This window comes from Ambystoma mexicanum, chromosome 4p (genome assembly GCF_040938575.1).
Source record: "Ambystoma mexicanum isolate Mex_15411 chromosome 4p, UKY_AmexF1_1, whole genome shotgun sequence".
NCBI lineage: Eukaryota > Metazoa > Chordata > Amphibia > Caudata > Ambystomatidae > Ambystoma > Ambystoma mexicanum.
The window spans coordinates 1,101,719,764-1,101,745,299 of NC_090927.1; the positions used below are offsets into that span (position 1 = coordinate 1,101,719,764).

General features: G+C 46.4%; 1 protein-coding gene across 2 annotated transcripts in view; it reads right to left on the reverse strand.

The window, feature by feature from the left end:
* SLC2A12 (solute carrier family 2 member 12) overlaps positions 1-25,536 on the reverse strand; it is a 559,942-nt gene that overhangs the window by 63,411 nt on the left and 470,995 nt on the right. For both annotated transcript variants that reach the window (XM_069606690.1, XM_069606691.1), the window contains exon 4: positions 3,215-3,347. In XM_069606690.1, the coding sequence (XP_069462791.1) occupies positions 3,215-3,347 (133 nt within the window). The remainder of the gene's footprint in view (positions 1-3,214; positions 3,348-25,536) is intronic.

Here is a 25,536-nt window from a genome sequence, read left to right on the forward strand (position 1 = left end):
GCTGGATGTCCATATGTAATTGTCATGGCCACTGGACTGGAACCCCAGTCCTCATCCCTTAAAGGGTCCAGCTGGACCTAGTCCTGGCGCCTTTGGCGCCAGGCTCATAAGAAAGTGTGCTCTGCACACCTTTTCCCCTGGCACGTGCTATTCCACTTCATCTCAGTCAGCCACTCGCATCCGGGCCGGGCGTGGCCACAGGAATCCAAGAAGCTGCACATGCAGAAGCATTTGGGAGTGGCAGAGTGGAGCCATCTAGCAGAACAAGGGGGCGTGGCCGAGACCAGGCTATTTAAGCCTGCCCCACCCGCAGGCCTAGGATTCGCGTTAGTCTGCCCAAGCAGCATAACGCTCACCGTCGCCTGAGAAACACCTTACCTTTGTTCCTGTGCAACCATCTTGGGGAAGCATCCATCCTGTTCTCCAACGACCCATCTCGGAGAAACCACTTACATGTTGTACAGCAAAACCATTGCAGTGAAGCATCTTACCTGCCGAAGCAGCAAAATCATCGCAGAGAAGCATCTTACGTGCAGAAGCAGCAATACCATCGCGGAGAAGCATCTTACCTGCAGAATCAGCAAAACCATCGCAGAGGCGCACTTACCCGTTTTTTCTCCATCAGAACCAGCCGAATCATCGCTGAAGCGCCTCATACCTGCTTGCAGCGACTCCATCCTTGCCCGGCCAGAGCACACTTACCCGACTCTCCACTCGAGCACCAACTCACCGGTCAGCCTCATCGCGGTCACAGACTTCTTTCACCGCCATCAGGTCCGCGCTCCGCAACTCTTCTCAGGACGCCGCTAGATCATCCCTGCAGGAGAAAAGAAGAAACAAGGTTAGAAACCAGATACAGACATTATTCAAGGTTGCGCGCCCTTGCATCTCGCGCATACCTTAAGATTCCGACTTGTCATCCTCTTGGGGAACACTTCGAAGTTCTGCATCGGCGTAACGGCTCCGCTGGGTCGCCATCACCTGTTGGAGAGAAAGAGACATTACAAGAGAACGAACTTAAATCATGTGACACGGAATTAATACTCATATGAACAATAATCTACACAAAAACTATTACCTTCGGTCACAGCCGGTCTGGGCCACCACATCAATGGACCAGTGAAGCAACTGGGTCATCAGGAAGCGCCCCTGCTGATGAGAAGCAGGACGGAGAGCTCGCCCTCACTAAATACGAGGTGAACCTATATGGGAAAAAGCTTACTCACCTCATTTTGGCACAAAAGATCCGAAGAGAGTCACGATACCTCCACTCCCTTCTTATTACCTCTCGTGTTCCCGCATGGGCAGTATCAGCATCCAGAAAAGTGTACTGGGCAGCAGCAGGGGGTGAGAATCGATCCAGGGGAGCCGAATCCAGGGAGGGCTCCAACCGTGCACCAATGTCCCAGCAGAGACAAGGTGAGCGTAACAGTAATCCCTTTTGTGATATGGCCCAACGCAAATGCTTAGGGTTCTCCCCCTTGCATGGCCATTAACCATTGAAGAGGCTGGTGGTCTTTTTGGATAGTAAAGTACGACCCAAACCTGAAGGGTTTCAGCTTTTTTACTGCCTACACTACTGCGTAAGCCTCTTTTTCAACGGCAGCCCAGTTCCTTTCCCTTTTTGTCAATCGCCTGCTCTACCCCTTGAGAGTTTAGCTGCGCTAGCACTGCTCCAATCCCAAAATCACAGGTGTCGGTCTGGATAATGAACTCCTGACCATAGTCTGGCACTTTCAGAACTGGGTCCCTGCACAATCCATCCTTCAAATTCTGTAGGGAGGTTTGACAGGCGGCGGTCCAAGTTACCTTCTTTGGCATTTTCATGGAAGTTACATCATTCAGGCGCATGGCAATGGTCCCATACCCCTTCCTGAATGACTGTAGTACCCAGTGAGACCAAGAAAGGCTCTCACCTGTATCTGTGTGGTGGGGATGTCTAAATCCTTCACAGTCTGTACTTTCGCTTCAAAAGGTTGTTTCTTACCTCCACCGACCTGGTGGCCTAGGTAAGTCACTGTGCCCTGTGCTATCTGGCACTTTGTGGACTTGAAAGTCAAACCTGCATTCTGCAGCGCATGAAGTACTTGTTTCAGGTGGGATAAGTGATCTTCCCAGGATTGGCAGAACACAGCAATGTCATCTAAATAAGCCCCAATGAAATGTTCCAGGCTAGACAAAACCGGGTGAATCATCCTCTGAAAAGTGGCAGGGGCATTCTTCAATCCAAAGGGCATCACACAGAACTCATAATGTCCTTCTGGCGTTGAGAATGCTGACCTCTATCTCGCGCTGTCTGTCAAGCTGACCTGCCAGTACTTTGCCGTGATGTCAAAAGTACTCATGTACTTGGCAGCGCTGAGCTTGTCAATGACCTCATCTACCCGAAGAATGGGGTGAGCATCTGTCTTCAGGATACCGGCAGGGTCAGAATGAGGTCCACTGTCAGGAGCTTGCCTCCTCATCCCGAAGTGGATTAAGACGTCTGATTAGCTCACATGCGGCATGCATCCTGACACAAGTTCGAAACCCTGTTTGTGTCCACTCAGCCCTGGAACCTTCTGAGTTCGATAAATTGAGTACCACTAGTGGGTAATAGCACATACACTGATTATTAAAGCACTTAAAGAGGATCTGCTTGAGACGCAATACAAATCACCAGGTTATTACTATTATTATTATTATCATCATCAGTGGTGTTGCTAGTTCTGCAAAAGATCCGGGGCTACGCTAATTTAGGGACTGTCAGGACTGGAGACTAGCTAGCCTTTTGGTTGTAGCCTCTGAGCTTCTATCTGGGGCTACAACCAAAAGACCCGGGGCTATAGCTCCCTCAGACCCCCCTAGCAATGCCTCTGATTATTATTATACCCGGCACTGAAGAGTTTACTATTGTGACTATATGCATCTGAATTATTTTTGCAACATTGTGCTAGGCTAGCCAGGTAATTTTATGTGTTTCACAGTTGCAAGTGGAGACGCATGTATGTTTCTGACAAGTAAACCAATGTATCCAAACTTACTATACAAAGGACTGCAAATCCCTTTATAGATCAACCTTTTTGTTCTTGTACATTCTATTTTCGAAAGAAACAACCTTGAGTACCAGACTTAGCCCCAATGGGTTTGCTAATGAGTATACACGATTAGCCTAAACACCACGCATGTCTGTCACACTCACATCAGACAAGGAAAAAACAAGTCTTCAGCCTACTTTTTAGCAAGTTGCTCGGATATTTCTTCCAAAGAGCGCCCCTTCGTCTCCGGTACAAACATCATGGTGAAGACGAGCGATGCTAGGCTCATGATCGAGTAGCTGAAAAACATCCACGGCAGGCCAATGAGCTCTGGAAAAGAAGCACCAAATACTTTGGCATATAGCAAAAAAGGACTTGTATTCCAAAACATACATTAGAGGAAAATCAATTGCTAATACAAGGAAAATTGTAAAATAGAACTTTTTCATCAAGCATGAGCTCACTACCCAAGAGTTTCAGTTGGTTTGGCCACCACCTAGTTGGTAAGTCTAGTTCGAATTTAGGAAATAGGCAATACTTTCTAGTTCAGTGTCAATGTCCCCTAAAATGACCACTAAATAGAATACCTGAGTTCCAGCATCAAAGCTTCCCTTTGTGAGGCACTGCAGTGTAATATGTTGTGGTGTGTTTTCTATAAAGTGGCTGGAAACACAACCAGCGAGTCTCAACAGACAGTCTGTATGTACAAATACTTCCTGAGGCCACACAATCACCTCGGCTGATCACTGGACCCTGATGGGTGGAAAGCTTGGGCCTTGTGAGTCTCGGTGCAGGGGAAAAATCAAGTCAAATCAGCACCTGCGAGGTAGGGTGGTCCACCCTGTGCTTCACCTAACATATAGTTCAAAGCAACCAAAGATCATAGAGGATATGGAGGGGTGAACCATGAGGGATGCTGTGAAGTAAGGAGCCCCAAAAAGTATCTTGCTACCTGTTGATCGTGCCTAGAACACTAAGGCATAAATTTCCGATCTGTGTGAAAATGTTTTTTTTTTAAACAATACATTTTATTATGCATTTCAACAAAGGCATACATGTACACTGACATCAACATGACATTTAGTTAAGCAATTAGTTATTAAGCTGGGTCCTCAACCCGCATCACAGTCCACTACAGGATAGGCGACGTTAGGGGGTGAGGGGGATTGCTCCACTTCGCAGTATCTCTGTATATAGTTTTTGGTTACCTCTACATCTCACCTCCTCCATCTGTGTTATAGTACGGATCGCTATGCAGCCAGCGTGTTAGCGGGGGTCTTCTGGTGAGAGCTGGGTATCTTTCTGAGTAGTCCACAAGTGGTGCGCACGTGTTAAGGAATGAGGTCAGATTCCCAGAGCGAATCGCTGTAATCTTTTCCGCCACTATGATTTCCCAACATTTAAACCACCAGAGCGGTGTAGAGGGTCCCTCTGCATTCTTCCATAGCTGGGCCATAGCAATCTTTGCTGCGAGGAGGAGGTGTGTGCATAGGCGCGCCATGTGTCCTGACAACGGGAATTCTCCTCCCCCGGTTTCCCCCATGAGTATTATTCCAGGATCCCACGGGAGGGTGGCCATACCATGTGAAACAGTGTGCCTTTCTCTGCACGTCCTCTCCAACAGTTTGGGGGGATGTTCGGATTAGATTTGTTTAGTTGGTCTGGAGGGACATAATACCTATAACAGAGTTTATAGCGCCCTTCCCTATTTGAGACGCACTGAGTGCATAGTGAAGCCTAGACCAGATCTTCCCCCGTTCTTCAATATCTAATTCACGACCCAGATCCCTCTCTAAGTCGAGCATATATTTCTCTTTTTTTGTGGGATCTGTTCATTATAATAGGCGGTAGACTGTGGATATTTTCCCCCTAGTCGTTTCTGATCGAAGGTTGATCTCTAAAGTCGTCAGATCTCAAGAGTCCTTTTCACTGACTGTTCTGTGCGAGGCCCAGTGCCTCAGCTGGGTGTAATGGAACCTTTCTGCTTCAGTCATCTTACATTTTTCTTTGCATTTTGAAAAAGTGATAGGGGAGCCTCCCTCTAGGAAATCCCTCAGATTTTGCAGACCACCCTCTTTCCATGCCGTGAAACCATATGGGGGGATGTCAGGTGTGAATTCTGGGTTAATCCAGAATAGTGTGAGTGGTCCTACTGTGCCCTTACGACCCCATTTCCAAGCTGCCATTTTCCATTTTTGGGTAGTGTTTATTGTTGCTGTGAGGGTCGGTAGGTGTGGGAGATCGGGCAGAGGGACCAGAGGGACTGGGCACCAGGCTTCCTCTATTTGTCGCCAACTTGGCTGATCTTCTGATTGGACCCACGCATATGGATAGGATAATTGTGCTGCTAGGGACTACCTTGATACATCCGGGACTCCAAACCCCCCAAGAGCTCTTCCGTAGCATGATTTTCTTAGCAATTCTAGGTTTCTTCCCACCCCAGATACATTTTTGTATATTTCTCTGCAGGGAGAGTAGCTCTTTTTCTGGGATATGGACCGGGAGGGCTGCACAGTAATAGAGTAATCTGGGTAACAGGTTCATCTTTACCACAGCTATACGCCTGAGCCAGGAGATCTTCTGGACCTTCCAGTGCTCTAGGTCGCACTTGAGCTCGTTAAACAGCTGCAGGAAGTTGCTTTGGTAAACTCGTGAGGTATCCCTGGGAATCTGAACCCCCAGATATTTAATTGAGGAGTCCGCCCACGGGATCGGCAGGGAGGGGCCTAGCTCTACCCTTTGTATATTTGCGGAAGTGACTACCATTGCAGCTGACTTCTCCAAGTTTACCCTGAATCCAGACACCCTGCCAAATTCCTCGATCTCCTCCCATAGGTGATCCAGAGATGCCCTTGGGGTGGTTGCAGTCACAAGCACATCGTCTGCGTATAGTGCGATCTTGTACTCGCGGTCCCCCACTTTGAGCCCCTTTATCTCCTTGTTTTGTCGGACCCTATTTGCAAATGGCTCCATGGACAGGGCAAAAACCAACAGTGATAGGGGGAATCCCTGTCTTGTTCCCCTGGAGATGTGTATAGTTTCTGATCTGATGCCATTGACTTGTAGTTGTGGTAGGGTTCTGATAGTTGGCCACTGTCCATTTAATGAAATTTGGGCCAAACCCCTGATTAGACAGTACGTTCCTGATGTAACCCCAGTCAACCAAGTCAAATGCCTTGCGGGCATTTCCTCCCCCAACCTACCCGCACTTTCTATGAGATCTATGGTGTGCCTGATGTTGTCGTGTGATGTTGTCGTGTGTTCCGCTCCCTGGAATGAATCTGGTTTGGTTGCAGGCTATTATGTCTGGGAGATGTGGTTTAAGCCTGGATGCTAATACCTTTGAAAATATCTTCCCGTCATTGTTCATCAACGTTATTGGTCTGTAGGTGTGTGGGGACTTTCCCTGGTTTGTGGACTAATATTGTTAGAGACACCGCCATTGATTTCGTGATGGTTCCTGTTCAGTATATGTGAGTACGTTTTATAGAAATTTCGCTGTTAGCCCGTCGGGGCCTGGGGCGGTGGGATTCAGTGACTTGATGGCTTCACTGGTCCCTTCCAATGTAATACGGTCATCTAGGATTTCCAGTAGTTGTTTGTGTTGTTGGGGGATGGTAGGTAGCAAATATTCGGGTAGATTATCGAGAGGTGTGGGCGGGCCAATCATTACTGTCTTGTGGTGGTTCACCATCACTTCCATTTTGTCCCTCTCTGTATATCGGAGTTTGCCATCTTCTCCAATTAGGCATGAAATATTGTTCCTGTTGCGTATCTTTTTGAGCTTATATGCTAGCATCCGGTTTGCCTTATTATTTCTACTGTAATAGAACTGTTTTGTGTAGGCCAATGATTTCGCTGACCTGTTAGCCCAGTGCATTTCTAGTGCTATTTAAGCTTGTTTCAATGCTCTTTCCCATTTCTAGACCAGTGGGTGTGTAACTCTTTTTCTAGTGATGTAACCGAACCCTCTAGTTTGTTTCCCTAGATTTTCGAGACTCTCCGCTGTTCGGCCCCTGCACTGATGAGTGTCCACCTAACTACTGTTTTCATGGTGTCCCAAATTACATCTATGGCGGTGTCAGCTACTGTGTTTTCCGAGAAATAGTTGGTTAGTGTTTTCCCGTAGTTTCCCTTTTAATAGCCTCATCTAACAGCAAAGCGTCGTATAATTTCCAGTATCTTATTGCAGCATGGGGGGGGGCTTTTATGCTTATAACTGCAGATACAGGGGTGTGGTCCGAGATTGCCTGGGTTAAATGCTGTTTTTTAATGTTGCAGCAAAAATTTCAGCCATTGTGTTTCCGCTTGTTCCCCCTTTTTTTTCTTACCCATGGGTACCTCTCTCTCGCCCCATTTCCTCACCATCTTTACTCCTGTCCCATTTCCCCATTTTAGATGGGTGAATGGGAATGCTGAAGCTGTTGTTTTTGACCCCGGTATTCCCCTCTTGGCCCCTACATGGGAGTATGCACCACCTGAGGAAGTGCTGCGGTAACAGGCGAATGACTGTTTTGTATATTGTGCTACCTGACCCCGTGGCTCAGTCTGGGAGGCATTGAAGGACACACGGGTGCCACTGTAATCCGCCATCTTCTCCTGGATGCAGTTACAGGGCTAGAGTGGTGCTTGGAACTTTCTCTTAATACTTTCCAAAGTGAGAAAGACGTTGGGTCCTCCTCCAATTCTCTTCACCTCGCCCTCCTCTTGCTGTATCCCCCCTTCCACTTGTACAGGTCCTTTGCTTTAGAGCTAGGTTTGCACTATATAAATCACCTACATACATGCAGATCAGGGGCTAGTCACCTTCAGGAGTAAGACACTACCGAAATAAGAGACTACACATACTCATGCCACGCCACAACTACAGAGGATGTCAAGGGAACGAGGATCGGGCGTAGTAGGCTAGACATAACTGCAAGGCAGATCTGTTAATCGCTCTGACAGCATCTGGGAAACCCTGGAAAACACTTTGACCACACAAATCCACCAGGGTTGCTTCCTAAGATTACTGACCTGGTAATAGTGACTCAGCAGAAAATCCTTCTTGATTTTGCCCAAAGAGCTCTTGAGACGAGTACACCTGATAGCAACTACAATGGACACACTGTGGTGCTTGACGGAGAGGTTGATACCAATCACTGACCTGCCCCCTGCTGTCTAAGACCCTGGATAAGGGCACCCATAGTAGCAGATTGAATCTGGCGATGCCTTGAAAGACTATACTTAGTGGTGAACTATTAATGGGCCTTCACCGTAGCCAGATGATTCACCCAGACCCCAATCGGGGGATCTGGAGGGGAGGGGGGGGCATGCATGAAACTCATAGACAAGGCCGTGACCACCAGAGAACAACTTCTTCAGAAATCCAATGTCCATAAACATTTAGTTAAAAACGGAGTTTAAACATCTGCAATAGTATTTTAACAGCATGGTTACTTCAACATGGACTTGAAAAACAAATGATACTTAATCATCTTAGAACCTTTCATTAAGTTAAATAGCACATCAACAATGTGTAGCACCCAACATTCTTTGCCTTCAACTTTTCACTATGTCCACGTTGAACATTCTGGTAGTTACCCTACTTAATGTGCTCAACCCCTAACTTCCGCACTTGATAATTCCAACTTCGTTTGTCCAAGATGTAATTTAATTGCTTAATAAAAAATCCAACTGCAATTGAGCCTTTAAGCACATCATCCATAAGGATGTTCACCATCCTCAAGGAATTAGAGTCACCCATCCCCATTCCGGATACATGCTCCAAAGATAAAACATGGTGCTCAGATACACAACAAGCACTATCATACAAAGTAACTATGCTCCAAAAGAAAATAGCTAAGCCTCTCTCAATCAACCAACCCAGACTAACAATCTGAATACCGACCCCCCTTCAAAGGAACAGGACTCAGTTGTGCGATTCATGTTCTCAAATATCTCTATTCTTGAGGTAGAGAAAGTCATCCTCTCTCTCAAGCCATACACTGCCAAGGCGACCTCTGCCCTGCCCATTTTATAAAAGATGCTGCCAGAGATCTGTCCCCGTTTGTATCTAAACTTATCAACGCTTTCATTTGCATCGGGAACTGTGCCCACCAACTTGAAAGAATCTTGGGTACTGCCTTTGCTTAAAAAGCAAACCCTAGACCCACTTATACCTACAAACTACCATCCCGTCAGGACAGTCCCATTTTTGCTTAAAATCCTGGACAAGATTGCTTACAACCAAATTCAAACATTCTTGGAACAAAATAAGCTGTTAGTAGCACGTCAATCAGGATTCCAACCCCAACATGGCACTGAGACTGCCCTCATCGATTTGAAGGCACAAATAGATGAACTACGAGACAAAGGTAAAACAGCCCTTCTCCTGTTGCTAGACCTATCGGCTGCATTCGACCTTGTCGACCACAAGGTCCTTTGCAGCCACCTAGACTCAGCTGCACATTTTTCCAAAGAGGATATAACCTGGATTGAGTCTTTCCTCAGCGACAGGACTATGAGGGTGTTCTCCCCTTTGGCAGCGGCAGACCAAATCCCCATTCTGTGCGGAGTTCCCCAGGGCTCTTGCGTCTCCCCCACCCTATACAACATATTTACTAAGCCCCTTTTTGATGATCTGGACCTTCTTGGTATCACCTACACTAACTATGCAGACTATACCCAGATTCTCCTCCCACTTTCTGGGGATTACAACAAGGATTTGGCCTAGGTAAATAGGGTGTATCTCATCATCCAGGCATGGATGGCAACCCACGGTCTATGCCTGAGTGATGATAAAACAGAGCTAATCATCCTGGGTACTCACTCTAATCTTAAAAAATTAGGTCAAGACTACACTTCTTTTGAGATTGATGGCAATATCATCAAGGTGTCCAAGGAGGCGAAGACACTTGGCCTTTATCTGGATTCCACCCTCTCCTTCGATAAACAGGTGAAATCCCTGGTATCAACCACAGCTTACACATAAACTCATTAGAGCAGGTAAAAACGTTCTCTCAGATGACAACTGCATTATCTTAGCTAGAACCCTGATTCTGTCTAGGCTCGACTATTACAGTGGCCCTATAAATCGGTGGCAAACAAATCTATCATCCACAGAATTCAAATCCTACAAAATAATGCCTTGAGAGCAGCTCTTGGCGTGTCCAAAAGATCGCACATATCTAAGATAAGGAGCCAAAACAACTGGCTGTCTACCCAAAACAAAATCCACTTAAAAGTTGCATCCCTTGTTCACAAAGCTTTGAATAATGCTGCACCTAGCTATCTCACTGACAGATTCCTAAAGAGAGGCTCCACCCGACTGACAAGAACCACCAATGTCAACAGCCTTATCATATGAGATTCAGGCTGGCTAAGGCTGGGGGAGGCAGCTTCCAGGTCCGAGCGGCCCTATTATGGAATTAATTGCCAAATCCTCTACGTGAGGAGCAGCATTATCTGAAATTCAGATCCAACTATATCAATCTGCTGAAGTCTGCCGACGACTAGCTGCTCACTAGCTCTTACAAAACTCATGTTACCTTCTAGTGTAGTGTGTGCATATATATATATATATATATACGTATATATATATATATATATACACATATATACTCACCATCCTGCTGCCCATTTGTACATTTTCCCTTTTGTCTAGTGTTGTGACCTTCTACTGCCCATATATATTCTGTCTTTCTTGTAATCTTTAACTGACCTTCTATGGCCTGTATATATTTTGTTTTACTTGTAATCTGTAACCGTGTAACTTCAAACCTTGCATATTCTGTACTGCTGCACCCGGTTTACCTTCGGGTTTGGTGCACATTATAAGTGAATAAAACAAACAAACAAACAAATGACTAAGTCTTGCATTATAATTTAATGTGGGTACATAGCTCTCCTACCCTTACCACCTCCTCTCTCTACCCCAGCTCAATTTAACACAGAACCGAAAAGGACAGCTCCTCTGTAGTTTCAGTTCATGTATGTCTTTCATCTCTGGACTTATTAGTCTGAAAAAAAAAGCTCCTGTTCAAAAGCTCAGAGAGATTTGGTGGTAACCCTCTGGCACCCACATCCTCTTGGTCACTTGCTTCCCAACAAGGTGCCCTGTTATCTCGCCAGATGCCATGGGGTGGTGATCTAATCGCCGTTTCGGTGCCAGAATGTGTACCAGTGGAACTGGATGTTGACGGACAGCAATAGGCACACCAGCCTTTTTGGCCCTAGTTTCCATGGAGAGGTCCTTGACGGTCTTATCACCTCCCTTGCTTGGGGTCTTCATGTCTACCCTCGGCCGTGCTTCAGTCAGCCTGCACTGGTTCTGCCCCTCCTCGTAGCCCTACCACATGCTCATTACTCCTCCCACTGCGGGATCCTCCTCTTCAGATTGGGGCTTCACCCACTACACCCTTGGACAGTGTGCTGTATCTTGTACTGTCCTACTCTGTCTACTTCTGACCTCTCTATCTTCTCCTCCTTCTGATATCTGTTTGCATCTGGCTGATTTTTTCTGTCCCCTACCTTTAGTTCTCCTTCCTTAACCTGTTGTTCTCCTCCTTCCACTGTCTTATGTTCTCCTCCTTCCTCCATGTACAGTCCTCTCTTCACTACTCTTGCCTCCAATCTCCATCACACCTAACCCTCATCCTCCACTCCTCTCCCCTCATAGGTTCTCTCCCCACGCCAACTCACCACAAACGTTGCTCCTCTCCTGCTACAAACGGCCACACTGCCCAATTTCCTGTCATCCCTTTCATCACCTGTCTAATCCCCACCTGTGGTTTGGATTGGGCTCAGGAATTTCAGGTGAATCTAATTATTTTCTTGGGGTTTCCATTGTTTTTAATTGAACAATAATTGCAGCTCTGTCCTTTCACGAGTCAGTTCTACCAAATTGCGTGGAGTCTTGATGGCAGCTTTAAAAAATCCCATCCACTATCTTGAATTTACTAGCGTGCATCTCTGTGCCTGTAAGAGTGGAGTGGAAACGCTTCTGATACCTTGCAATGCTTAAGTGCTTGTGAAGCTCTGTTTCTCAGTAACAGATGTTCATCAATAATTGTTTCTTTCCTGATGAATGCAGGGTTTAGTGGGGACCAGGACAAGTGTATTTCTGGGGTTCTCTTACTCTGGGATGTCGCTGCACACAGGATCCAGACCCTTGTGGGACAGGACCGCCATTGGCTTTCCTTCCGTATAGTTTTTCTGAAAGGGCCATGACACATCCATATTACCTTGTGGAAGCAGATGACTGGTAAGACATTTTTTTAAGATCAGCTCAGATCCTATTTTCGGTGGTAAATATAATTTCTAGATGTCATATTTTTCTGGCATGTGGATTGCTGGTGCTACTGCTTGACCATCATCATAAATTCACCAGGAGATCATCTGTAATCGAGCAGAGCATGCTTTCCAGTCGAGAGGTATTTGCCCCTTCTATAATTGGGGTGTTCTTCCACCAGTGATATTTACCACTTAGCGTTCTGGCAAGGTTTCTCATTAAACTACCACCCTTTGCAGAGTGATCCCCATGGTCTCTTTGGTACCTTCTTGTTTTAGTAACTCTTTATTTGTAATAGTTTTGCTTGCACAACTTAATGTTTTGAAACACTGTGTTTTTTTTATGACTGCATGAAACTGACAGCTCCTGTCTTCAGCTCTTACTACAACCACTTTCATCCAATGCTAGACAAAGAACATAGGGTTTTATAGGTTTTTAGCCCGATCGCCCAGCCTCTAGCTGGTGAAAGAAAGCTCAGCTGTGTGTGCTGGGACATGGAGTGGCTGTTAGTTCTGACCCCTGGGATGTCTTACAGGCTTGATGTGGTAGATTGGTTTGTCCCTCACCTTTACAGGTCCTCTCATTGCCTGCCACACCCTGGTCCTGCCTTCCAGTCTCTTTCAGAGGAAAGCGCACTTAGGTATGTCTCTTCACTTAGCTGTTGTGGGGGTTGGCTGCATAGCCCTACCAGTTAGGATGGCTAGCAGTTCAGAGTTTAGATTTGGGACTGGCTAATTCCACCTCTTGGGTGGTCCTCTCAATGGTTGCCACTCCCTAATCCGGACTCCAAAGCCGCTTGGTTCTTAACCGTATGTTAGTGGAGGCAAGGAACGATGGGCATCTGGTTGACTAGTGAGTTTCCCTTTCTAATTCAGGTGCCGTAGATGGCATTCCTAGCTCATGCAGTACCACCATTCCCCTATTCCCTTAAAGGGAAAGCAGATACAGAGCCGTCAACTTCAGTAGAACCAAAAGCACTGTGTTTCGGGAGACCCTGATTTTGCATGCTCTCTGTTTCCGAGGTGTAGGGCATCTGCCCCTAAAAAGGTGGCCAAGGATCACCCGCATACCTCCTCATGCCCAACATCCTCTAGCTTTGATGCTCACAGCCCCCTTGACCACCCGCATGGAGGTCCCCAGGGCAAGGCAAGGGACTTTGTCACAGTACATTTACTCTCAGACCTTAGGACCACACATTTCGGCTCCTACATTTTACCTGCAAATATGCCTCAATGACTGAGAGTCCTTTGCTGAAGTAGGAATAGATGCTATTGCCAAATACATTCCTTAGATCAAGTGTACCTTTGTTATGTTATAGAATTTGTAAAGCACACATTTGCCAAAGGCATCTTGGTGCTAATAGTACAATCCAATTGGGTCATGCAAAAAAAAGCAGAACAGTTAGGTGCACTGCGTCAAGGGTATAGAAACTCAAAACCAGACAATTTGAGTTAAAGTAGATTTATTAGTCACCAATCTAAAGTCATTAGTTATTGGACCTGAGTCATAGGTCCTGATAGGCCTTATTAGAGACCTGTCTCTGAGCCAAAATTACCCTGATGGTGGCACATGTGAATGTTTCTTCCTTATGCAGGCTTTATCAAGACGTTACACAATAAAAACAAAGTTATAAACAGGATAGACTGTTTCATAAGTCACAATTGATTTATCATCAATCTATTCTTTCTAAACTGTTACCTCACAGTTTATGTTTGATAAAGCTTGCATAAGGGAGAAACATTCGCAAATGCCACCATCAGGTTAATGTTGGCTCAAAGACAGGTTTCTAATAAGGCCTAACAGGACCTATGACCACTGGTGTAACAGGGGCCCGGGCAGACCCTGCAGTGCGGGGGGCCCCACCACATGTCCTGGGAGGGGGTCCCACCTGGAGTAAAAAAAAATCAACAACAAAAATTCAACAAAAACAAATTATCACAATTTCTTTTTCTTTTTTAATTCACTCTGCATTCATAAAGAAATTATTTCTATAACAGAAATTATTTCTTTATGAAAGAAGAGTGACTACAAACAGAAAGTTTTATTGAAGCCCGAGGGCTCACCCTACCCCATGACATGGAAGACCCTCGCTGGAGGCCTCCATGTCATGTGGCGGGGGAGCCCTATGACTTCAAAAAGAAATTGTTTATTTTTGAAGTCACGCTGCCTTCATAAAGAAATTATTTCCGTCATGGTTCTTTGCTTAAAGGAAATCATTTCTTTATGAAGTCAGAGTGACTTAAAAAAGAAACAATTTCTTCTTGAAGTGATAGGGCTCCCCTCAACCCCATGATGTGTGCATGTGTGAGTGTAGGGTGAAAGGGTAGACACAGATGTATGGGTGACGGGGTGTGCGTATGTGCATATACAGTGAAAGGGTTCACACTTAAATGTATGGGTGAGTGCCTGGGTGTGTAAGCCTGCATGGTGAAAGGGCACACACCTAAATGTATGGGTGGCTGCCTGTGTGTGCCTGCATCTGAAAGAGTGCACACTTAAATGTATGGATTGCTGGGTGTGTTTGTGGTGAATGGTGTGTGTGCTTGTGTTCAGGGATGCAACAAAACCTACATTTCGGGGGGCTAAACCTTCAAATGCTGGGAGAGGCGCTAACTTCACGGGCAGAGGGCCAAATGTATTTGTGTGGGGGCATCTAACGTCTTTATGCATTTTAATGAGACTATTCTAGTGCAGCTTCAATTTTACAAGCAGTTAACTCTCTCCTTTGCATCTGAAAGCACCCACATATGATATGATATGGCATTTATAACACACCTATACACAGGTGTTTCAACAATCCTACTAGGCCAGGTGACATTCAGATCGCGCAAGGGCACGGGAAGAGGGAATGGGGGAGATTGCAGGGGGAAGTGGGAGGGGACAGTGCAGTACATGGGATTATAAATAACAATAAGTAAAAGTACGGCCAGCAGGTGGTAAGTGCAGACAGCAGGTGTCAAGTGCAGGTAGTGAGACTGTAGGGGTACAGAAACAGTCCCCAAGTGCGGGGGTTGCCAGGAAGGCGGTGCAGGGGTGGGACTGGCGGGGGAGGGGACCTGGGCCCAAGATCAGAGGGCGGCCAGGTAACCAGTGCAGTTTTGGTTTCAGCCAGGAAGTGGCTGCTTTAAGAATGAGCAGTCTACTGTTCCGTCTCTACCCTTCCAGTGACTCCCCTGGCATGCAAGTACTAAACCCACATCACTATTACAATTGCCTAAACAATTTGTCATTTGAATGCAGGTACTAACAGTGAAATGCTTAATGTTAGTAATTGCTGGGGCCTTGTTAACAGTGAAACCCAGGTGCCGTTTAACATCTGTGTCCTGTTCTGTCCGGCAACTGCTCTGTAGGTCAGCCAGGTCGAGTCAACATAGCCCAACATTTCAGGAGTGTGGGAAGTGCTGAACCCCAGTCAGCTCAATGGTGTTGCGCCACTACTTGTGTTTAATGCCTTGATTACTTATTGGTAATCTTCATTACTCCTAGCCCTATTCTTCCTTGTCCCTGTACTTGTGTATGAAGCAGTACTTGTGTATGAGACCCTCTACCTCATATACAAGTACTGGGATGAGGTAGAGGTACATGGAGGTAATGCCTGACTTAGCTACCTGTAATCCTCATTACTCCCAGTCCCACTCTTCCTCATCCCAGTGCTTACCTATGAGGCAAGGAGCCTCATATGTAAGCACTGTGACAAGGAAGAGGGACGTGGAGGTAATTTTGGGCCAAGGAGCTGATTTTGGAGGTTGCGGTAGGGGGTGGGAGGGAGAGGGGAGGTTTGGGGGGGCGGGATTGTGCGATAAACCATAATGTTCATCCATGTCCAGGCTAAGCAGGAATGATATGTGGTATTAGTGGCTAGAGAGGAATTTTGGTGCAACCAGTCTAGTCCTTCCTTTGTTTGGTATGACTTTTTCAACTGGGAATTTCTGATAAAGCAGTCCTGCTAAGTGTAATTACCTGGCTAGACTGGCATTTGGGTGCTGTCACTTTAGCCGTTTCTTACTGCGGCATTGTATATTTTTCTGGGCATCTGTGATAAAATGATATGATATTATATAAGTCATTTATAACGTGTCTGTACAAACGTGTTTCTAGGTGCGACAAGACAAGGGAGGGAAGACAGAGGGAGGACAAGACAAACAATCTTACTAGGCTTTGTGTCATTCAGATCATGCAAGTGCGAGAACGGGAAGAACAAGTGGAAAGGGAGGGGGTGCAAATGAGAGGGGAGGGGAGTCAGGGCAGCAATGCTCTGAGCAAGTGCAGTCAGGGCAGGACAGCTCTGGGTAGTGCAAGGAGAACAAGGGACTGTAGGGTTACAGTTACAGCCCCTAAGTGCGTGGTAGGCCTGGAGGCAGTGCAAGGGTGAGGGCCGCACCTCAGGAGGGGATCTGGGGTCCTTGGGGTATCCATTGACTGGCTTCACACTTCAGGATAGCCGTGCTGGCCAGATGGAAAGGGGTGCTGTACTCTGGTGAAGTACTGGCGGGTAAGGACTGTACCCTACAGCGGCAGGGAGGACTGTGATGACACCGCTGGCCATTGGTGGGGAGTAGGATGCACACCCCTAAAGTGGATCAGAGCGCTCATTGCTAGCAACCTGTAATAGCGCACTGTGGTGCGGTTAGAGGTGAAGAAGTCACTGGACTCTCCTGGTTTTAGCCAGGTGTATGACAACACAGTATATGCAGACTTGCAGGTAGGGGGTTTCCCCTGCCGAACATAGTACAATATAAGCAGATCTTTCCCCCTGCAAACCATATTATTGGCATAGTCCACTGTTGGCATATATGTGTGTACCACGAAGTGTGACGCGAGGCGCATTACACTTGTCATACTACTGCGGCACCTTAGACAGACTGGATGCCTTCGAAAACTGCCAAAGTGAGAGCCTCCCAGATAATGCTGGACGTTTACGCCAGAAACCCACAGCAGGCTCCGGCTGGGAACATAGCGTCATTGCAAGAGAAGGAAGGGGATGCCATTGAGATGCACAATCAAGTGATGCTTGTTATTGCAGACCTGAAAGCCACATTGGGCACTCAAATAGAAGCTGTCAAGATAGATGTGTGTCTGTTACGTCAAAAAGTCAGAAACCTGGCTGAGCGGACCACGAATTTGGAAACCCAAGTGAAGGAAAACAAAGAGGAGCTCCATAAAACGTGCATGGATGTCCACATCCTAAAGCAGAAAGTCCCTCTACTGGAAAATATAGTGGAGGATGCAGAGGGAAGGGCCCGCAGGAACAACGTCCGAGTTGTTGGCCTGCCAGAGGGACAAAGAGGGCAGCTACCCCACTACGTACGTGGAGAATATGTTCCTACAAGAAATCGGACCCGGAACCTCACCCAGGGCTTCACCATTGAACGCGCACACAGAGCCCTCACCAGGTGGCTGCCGCCGGGTCCCCCCATGCCTATAATTGCGAGAGTCCTGGACTACAAGGACCATGAAAAGATCCTTTCTTATTCCAGACAAGGGAGAACACTACGAAGAGCCTCAGCAGACCTGGCGGTGTACCCGACTACACTTTCCAGGTATAGAAGAGCCAAGCACAATTTTCAGCAGCCAAGACGAGACTGAGGTTGGCTGGCCTGAGATATATGTTGATTTACCTGGCACGCCTAAATGTCCTGTACAAGAACTGAGCCCTGTTCTTTGATATTCCGGAGGAGGCACAGGACTGGATGGACAGGGAGAAGATAAGCATGGCTGCGGGAGCTAGCAGAGTTCTAGATAAGCACCAAGAAGTAACTCAGCTTGCAGGAAACAATGAATGAGACAGGGCTCATAGCTGCCATGGTTGACTGACTTGTGGCCCAGTTGGGGGCCCGAGCACAAGCGGCCCACCCTCTGGGCGACTTTGGCATTCCGCCTGAGTCCCTCCTCTTTTTTATGTTATCTCTGACCTACACTTGATGAGACTCTCCTCACGTGGGGAGCCACACCCCCAAGAAGGAAGGACAGGCCCATACCAACAGATGCCTGGTCCTCTGACCTCTTTCAATCTTCCTTCTCCCCACCCCCCATTGTTTGTGGTTTGTCCTTTTATTTCATAACTTTTTTGGGCACTTGTTTTTTGGGCCTGCCTGCAGCGCACAAGCCTCTGGTTTATATACCATTGCTGGCTGTGAGAAGCAGATACGCTTCAGCATGGTTGATGATGCTGGGCAGTTGTTTTTGGTTGGGGAAGTTGGCAAAGTTGGGATGGTTCGCCTGTCCGAATGCCCGGGAAACACTTAGGTAAAGTCATTATGTTTAGGTCACCTTTTGGTGTAGAAGCAGGACGCCTATCGAGTCTATGGAGGGGAGCTTTTTCTAAAGTATGCAAAGTGGAATGGCTAGTACCATAAATGTACTTACCTGTAAAGTCAGGTGCTTGAACAATTATGTGAAGAGAAATAGAGTTTATTCCTACCTGAGGAGATGTAAAATTGATATTGCCTTGTTGCAAGAGACACATTTAACGGCAGATAAACAGGCTTTGCTGACCGGCAGATGGAGGGGGTGGGTGTTTGGTTCCCCATACTCAGCTTACAGAGGGGTCCTGATCTGAATAGCGCTCACAGTACCTTTTAAGGTCACACAGGTCAAGACGGACAATGAAGGTAGAATGGTGATGGTCCAAGAGCTCCTGGAACACCTAGACACATGCTTGATCAACACATACTCCTCCAATCTTCCAGGGTTCTTCCAAACACTATACCCAAGGCACAGCCCCTACAGGGAAAGCAATATTATAGGGGGGAGGCGATTTCAATTGTACCCTAAACTCAGAATTGGATAGATCGGAAAACAGACTTAACAGACCTGCGCCACCGGCCAGGTCCCTACACATGCTCCTGACATCATTTGGCTTGATAGACATCTGCAGGACACTGCACCCAGATACCAAGCACTTTTCCTACTTCTCTGCTTCGCATGTGGTCCACACTAGGATTGATTATTTTTTCACCAGGCAATAGATAGCTGATAGATTCATATTCGCTAAGTACAGAGGCAGTGTACTGTCAGACCACGCGCCCCTCCGACTGCAATGGCAGTATGTGCCCACGAGACCCCCAATTCCCAAGTGGAGACTTAGAAGCAAGTCCCTACAAGACATTCCCTTCCATGACCACATTTAAAAAAGCATTGCCTAATATGTCGAGCATAAATAGGGCAGCATGCCCAGTGCAGGAACCCTATCGGAAGCCCTTAAATTAATTATCCGGGGTGCTGCCATAGCTAAATCCAGTAGTGTCCAGGCTATGTTACAGATCCACGCATATCAGAATGGAGGGAGCATGGGGGCAGCGCTGTAAAGGGAAAAGTGCATAGAATGTTGGGAAAGACTGGGCAAACACAATTACTCTAAATACATTGAGAGACAACACAAGGAGGGGGACAAGCCAGGCAGGTTCCTGTTCTGGTTGTCAAAAAGGGAGGAGAACCGGAGTCACATCTACTCCATAAACCTACAAATGAGGACCTGTGTCATAAACAAGTGGGGATAAATGCAGCATTTAGGGAATTTTACAACACTCTCTATCAGGAAGGCCCCCAGGTATCGCACACACATATGCGGGAAGTGTTAGGCGAGATAAACCTCCCTTGCTTAAGTCAAGAAGCGATCCACAGTTTGGAAGAGTCCATTACGCTGGAGGGAATATGATGCACAATTAGGTCACTGCCTACAGACAAACCCCTGCGAGTTCTACAAAGAATACATAGACGATCTGGCCCCACTGCTTCTGAACATATTCACTGACTCTTATGAGAGGGGAGTCCTTCTTCTTAGCCTTAGGGAATTGATTATTATTCCCATCCTTAAACCACATAAACCAGCTACAAGGTGTGTCTCATACAGGCCCCTGTACATGCTTAATCATGATAGTAAAATCTTGACAGCTACCCTGGTGAATGGCTCAAAAAGGTGATCTATACGATCATTCATTCTGATCAGACAGGCCATGTGCCAGGTAGATGCATGGCCTGGAACCTGCGGAGGCCACACCACGTCATAGATCGCACAGCATCCTGGGAGTCACCCTGTGGAATAGCCACGCTTGACGCTGTTAAGGTATTTGATTCGGTGAGGTGGGATTGGCTCTATGCGATGTTGAGGAGGTTCAGCTTTGGACAGAGGTACATTAGAGGGGTACGGCGGATTTAAACCCAACCAGTCGCAAGAGTAAAGATGGGTAGATACATTTCGGACTCGTGGGAATTTTAAAAAGTTACTAGGAAGGGGTGTCCTTTGTCCCCACTGCTTTACATCCTGGCTATAGAACCAATAGCTCAGTACTTGCAGACAGAATACCTTGCATAGTTATAGATGGTGAACGTCACCTAATATCAATGTAAGCTGACAACACCTTCTTATATATTCAGAACTCAGAGGACAACTTGGAGTTGATTATGGAAGCCCTGGCATTGTTTGAGGTATTATCAGGGATAACGATTAGCAGAGATAAGTCATCCCTGTTTCCGTTGGCAAGCCTATCCAGAAAGGGGCAGAACTCACTCCCGGCGCTGGCATTACAGTGGACGGTGGACACGTTTAGGTACATGGGAGTCAATATATATCACGGCCCAGAGACAGAACACGTCAACAACATCTTGAGCACCCTGGCAGGTATTAAGAACTCTATGAGATTCTGGGATAAATTGCCCCTGTCGGTAATGGGCAGAGCAGTCCTGTTGAAAATGGTGGTCTTGCTAAGACTATTGCATTATTTTGTAAACGTCCCATTCTATATACCCAAGGCCTTCTTCAGGGCCCATGTGCGGGGGATTCTTGTGGCAGCAAGGTAGGTGCAGGATAGCGTTGTCCTCCCTACGTAGACCTTATGAGGAAGGTGGAATTAGGGTCCCACACTTTGAGCTGTATTATTTGGAGTGACAGCTGCAATTCATAGTAGAGTGGCTGGCGGTTGATCGCACCCCAGACACGAAGATGCTCCAGTGCACATAGCCACATTTCTACTTATGGGAATTGTTATAGGCCAAGAGGCCTCATGCCCGTTATAGGTCATACCTAGTGTCTTTGGAGGTGCAAATGTGGGACAGGGCACTTAAACTGTTAGGATTCACAGACCTGATCTCAGCACAGATTCCCTTGACATTGACCTCTACAAAGGTGCGATTGGGAATACGTATGATCTGGGAACCCAGTGGGGTGGTCACAAAGGGGAATTTGCTACGGGACACATCTTTAATACCCTTGAGTGAGTTTGTTGAACACACTGGTCTGCACCATGGCCAGTATCTGCTACATTGCGTTATTAGGAGGGAGATCTTAGGTCATTGGCCCACATTTGGTGAGGTTCTCGAAAAACATGCAATAGTAGATATTCTATACGACATCTCAGAGGGAGGACACGCCATATACAGGTTATATGACTTAATGCTAACGGGAGGACCCCCTACAACATTAGTGGTGAGACACAAGTGTGAGGAAGATCTTGGTGCCCCTTTCTCAGACACACACTGGAAGGAACTCCTGGGATATCACAAGAAAGTGTCCCAAAACGCTAGATTACAGCTGATCGAACTGTTTGTGACACACAGAGCATATATGACCCTCTTGAGAATCATCTCATATTTCCCCAGTGCGGGGGCGCAACCTTGCCCTCAATGCAACTCGGAGGAGGCAGGTATGCTACATATGTTCTGGGCATGTCCCATGGTGCAGACATATTGGGAAGAGATAGCGGCCAGAATGTATAAGGGAGGGTTGATGCTAGCTGTACTCTCCCCTGGAGCATGTTTGCTGGGTTGCTTTTCACGGCCCAAATGTGCGAAGCACATCCATAAGATGAAAGATTTGGCGTATATACTAGCCAAACGCAGAATCGCGATGGCATGGAAAGCTCTGCAGGCTCCTAGCATAGAGGATTGGTGGCGAGACCTGAAGAAATGGGTGCAGGTCGAGATGGTAGCATGAAGGGGGGCAGTGCACTCGGGCCCCTGGGCCCCAGGGGAAGAAGTGGCGGCATGGGCAGCCCTGGAGCAAAGACTATTTGCTCCGATAGCCACGGAGGCAGCCCAGGGGGATAGACTCCCACAAACACCATGAATACCAGGACTATGATGGATATGATTGGGGTCTTCCGTTCAATCATCGTTGGTAAACACAAGTTAAGGGCTAGTATGGTAGGCGAACTGGGGGCAGGGAAGCCGGGGGCAGGGCGGGTCAGTTGGGGGTAGTGTTGTAAGATGTTGTGTTGGTTGTCTGTGTTCAAATCACAAGATTGGTCTTTAAATGGATATTGTGTGTGTCAACAAAATAAATAAAATGTATAAACCAAAAAAAGAAATGGAGATTCAGTGAAATCTTGCCGGGCTGGTAGGATCAGCAGACGGCTTCTTGAGGAGTGGGTGCACAAGGAAGTGCTTAAGGGGAGAGGTTCAAGTTCCAGTGGTGAAAGAGTGATTACAGAAATCGGCAAACGCTGGAGCGAGGATATCAATATGGTCCTTGATGGTTCTGGAGGAGCAGAGGAGCACCTGTTTGGACGACACTTTCATAGATGGGACTTGTCTAGAAACCTCGCCAGGTGTTGTCAGAGAGAAAGAGGAGAAGGAGGAGGAGAGGGAGAGGTGGCCAAAGGGCTGAGAGAGGAAGAGGGAGAGGAAGAGGAGATAGAGGACAGGATGTCCAGAGTTCTAGCAGAGAAGTGAGAGGCCAGAGCCGAACAGAGGGTTTGGGAGGTAACAGGGGAGGTAGAGACCACAACAGGATTGGCCAGTTCCTTGCAGATTTTAAAGAGTTTGGCCGTGTTGTTAGAGGCCGCAGAGACGCAGGCTTGAACGTGTGCACTCTTCTTTTTGAGTGATATTGCTTAAACTAGCAATTTGGTGCACCCAGTCTAGGTATGTCTAAATGTGGCCTGGCATGCATTACTGTAATGTTATTAAGTGTCTACACTGGTCTACATTGTGCAGCCAGTTGGACATGTTTTCATTGTGGCATGGCATTTTTAATAACTAAGGATTCATGTTCCTGTGCACTGCTGTTGACGTACATGTATTGGATTGGTGTTACCCTACAAAACAATTGCAAACACTCTGGCTTTTTAGCCAATTTTTCTCAGAAAGTGTGCTGTATATTGCATTAAACCACATACGTATATCTTTCTCCTAGTGCAGTGTGCGCCATACCCCTTCAGCAGCATGTTTGTGCGTGGTAATCTAAGCCGGCCCAGAGTGTGGCACGACCCATGATTTGTTGCCGAGTTGTGGGGAGGCCCTCAGCATGGCTCGCAGGGGGTCCCCCAAATCTTGTGTTATGACACTGCCTATGACTGAGGTCCAGTAACCAATGACTTTAAATTGCCCACTAATAAATCTATTTTTGACTCAAATTGTCTGGTTTTTATGTTTCTATAACCTTGGCGCAGTACACCTAACTAGTCTGCTTTTTTCTATACCTTGACTGACTAAAGTGAATATCAGTCTTAGTTGGCTCACTGCAGCCAGGTGAGCTGTATAATCTTCAGACAGCTCTAATTTATTATAGAGTAGCACACAGGCACATCATTCACTTTTACCTTCTAAACAAGAGGCTTTTATTTTCAAAGGATGGCAAGACACTACAAGTACAAGCATTGGTAACTAGTGCAGCAGCTTGGATGTATCTGCCCCCCCTTCAGTGTTCACCTTTGGACAACTGCTGCTTTAGGGTACATTATATATGTTAGACAAAAGGCATGCGGTTTTGAAGGCAGCCATGCGCTCCTTAAGTATCACTTTGCTTGCATGACCTCGCGTACAAATGCCATTACTCGATATGAATTGTGCTCTTTGCGTTTAGAAGTGAGAAGTGCATAGTCATCCATACATCACTAGCTCCAAGGCGGGGCTGGACTGCCTTACTGCAGCGTCTTCAGGAGTCATCTATTTAAATGTCTCTATTTGATATAAGAAAAAAGGAATATGAAAAGAAGAGTAAAAAAAAAAAAGGTACTGAGTTTACCAAAGATTGCCCTAGAAAATGTAATATTGTATTGCTTTAACAAATAAATCTTAGCACTGTTTTCCTGAAGCGCATTTGACGGTGTCATTTAGCTAAATTTTAAATTGCTTATATATATATTACGTACTGCTTCCTTATATTGTATTTATGTATTTATTTATTTATTTATTTATTTATATACAGGGAGGAACAATGCTCTTTTGATCACTAAAGAACGTACAATAGATAAGACATTAGATTTGACAGGAAGCAGTGAGCTTCTAGCAATGGGGTGAGTTTGAGTGACATTCTGACCAGGTTGGGGAGGGGAGTAAATGGAACAGTCACTGGGGACAATACATGGGTGGACAGACATAGATTAAGGACAACCAACTTTAGACATGTTTACGTGCAGGTAGGCGGTACGGCCAGCTGTGTTAGGGATATGACCACCATGGATGAAGAAATAGAGGACAGACACAGGTTATAGGCAGGAGAGAAATGTTAGCTAAAAGGCAGATTGAGAGGTAGGTTCAGAGGGTAACTCGGAGGTGTTGAGGTAGGCTTTTAGTTTGTTCATGGAAGAGCTTTGGGTAAAGGATAAAAGGTGATATTTGGAGTTTTGAATCTTTATGTGTACACATTGTTGGAGAGGACACAGAAGAAATTGTCAATGCCGATATTTGGGCTTTTGTATATTTGTGTGTTCACATTTTTTCAGAGGACATGGAAGAAATCCTCAATGGTTGGCACCTAACCCCAAATGACGGTTCTCACAAAGTTGTGTCAAAGCGACAACATTATTGGATAAACTAACCCCACATAGTTTATCTTGCCCTCCCGTCCCGTCCCACAATAGGGACCATAGGAATCATCATGCAATACTAATCCATCTTCAGTATCACCAGCCAGGTATTCCTCAAAGGACGGCATAAGGACGACTCTATTGTCTGCATTAGGGTTTCCCTTACTTAATCGTCGTGATTCAGCCCAAGTACTGTAAGATATGCTGTTGTTCCGTATAAGCTTCTTTTTATCTTTCAGGGTACCAGATTGAGGCCCAGACCTTCATCAAAAGCAACTTCTTTCCCAGGCTCTGCAACCCTTGACTCTTGATTGAGGTGTTCCTACACATACAAGGCAAAATAGGTATCCTGGTAGAATGGAGCGTGAGGACCTTGTTTCTTGCCACTACTTGAATTACCATGTCTCTATTCCTTGCATTTCTCCGACTCAGCTATAACTATGCCCTGACCTCTCATCAACTTCTCTGAATCTTATCTTGGTGAGCTGATAAACTTGTGTAA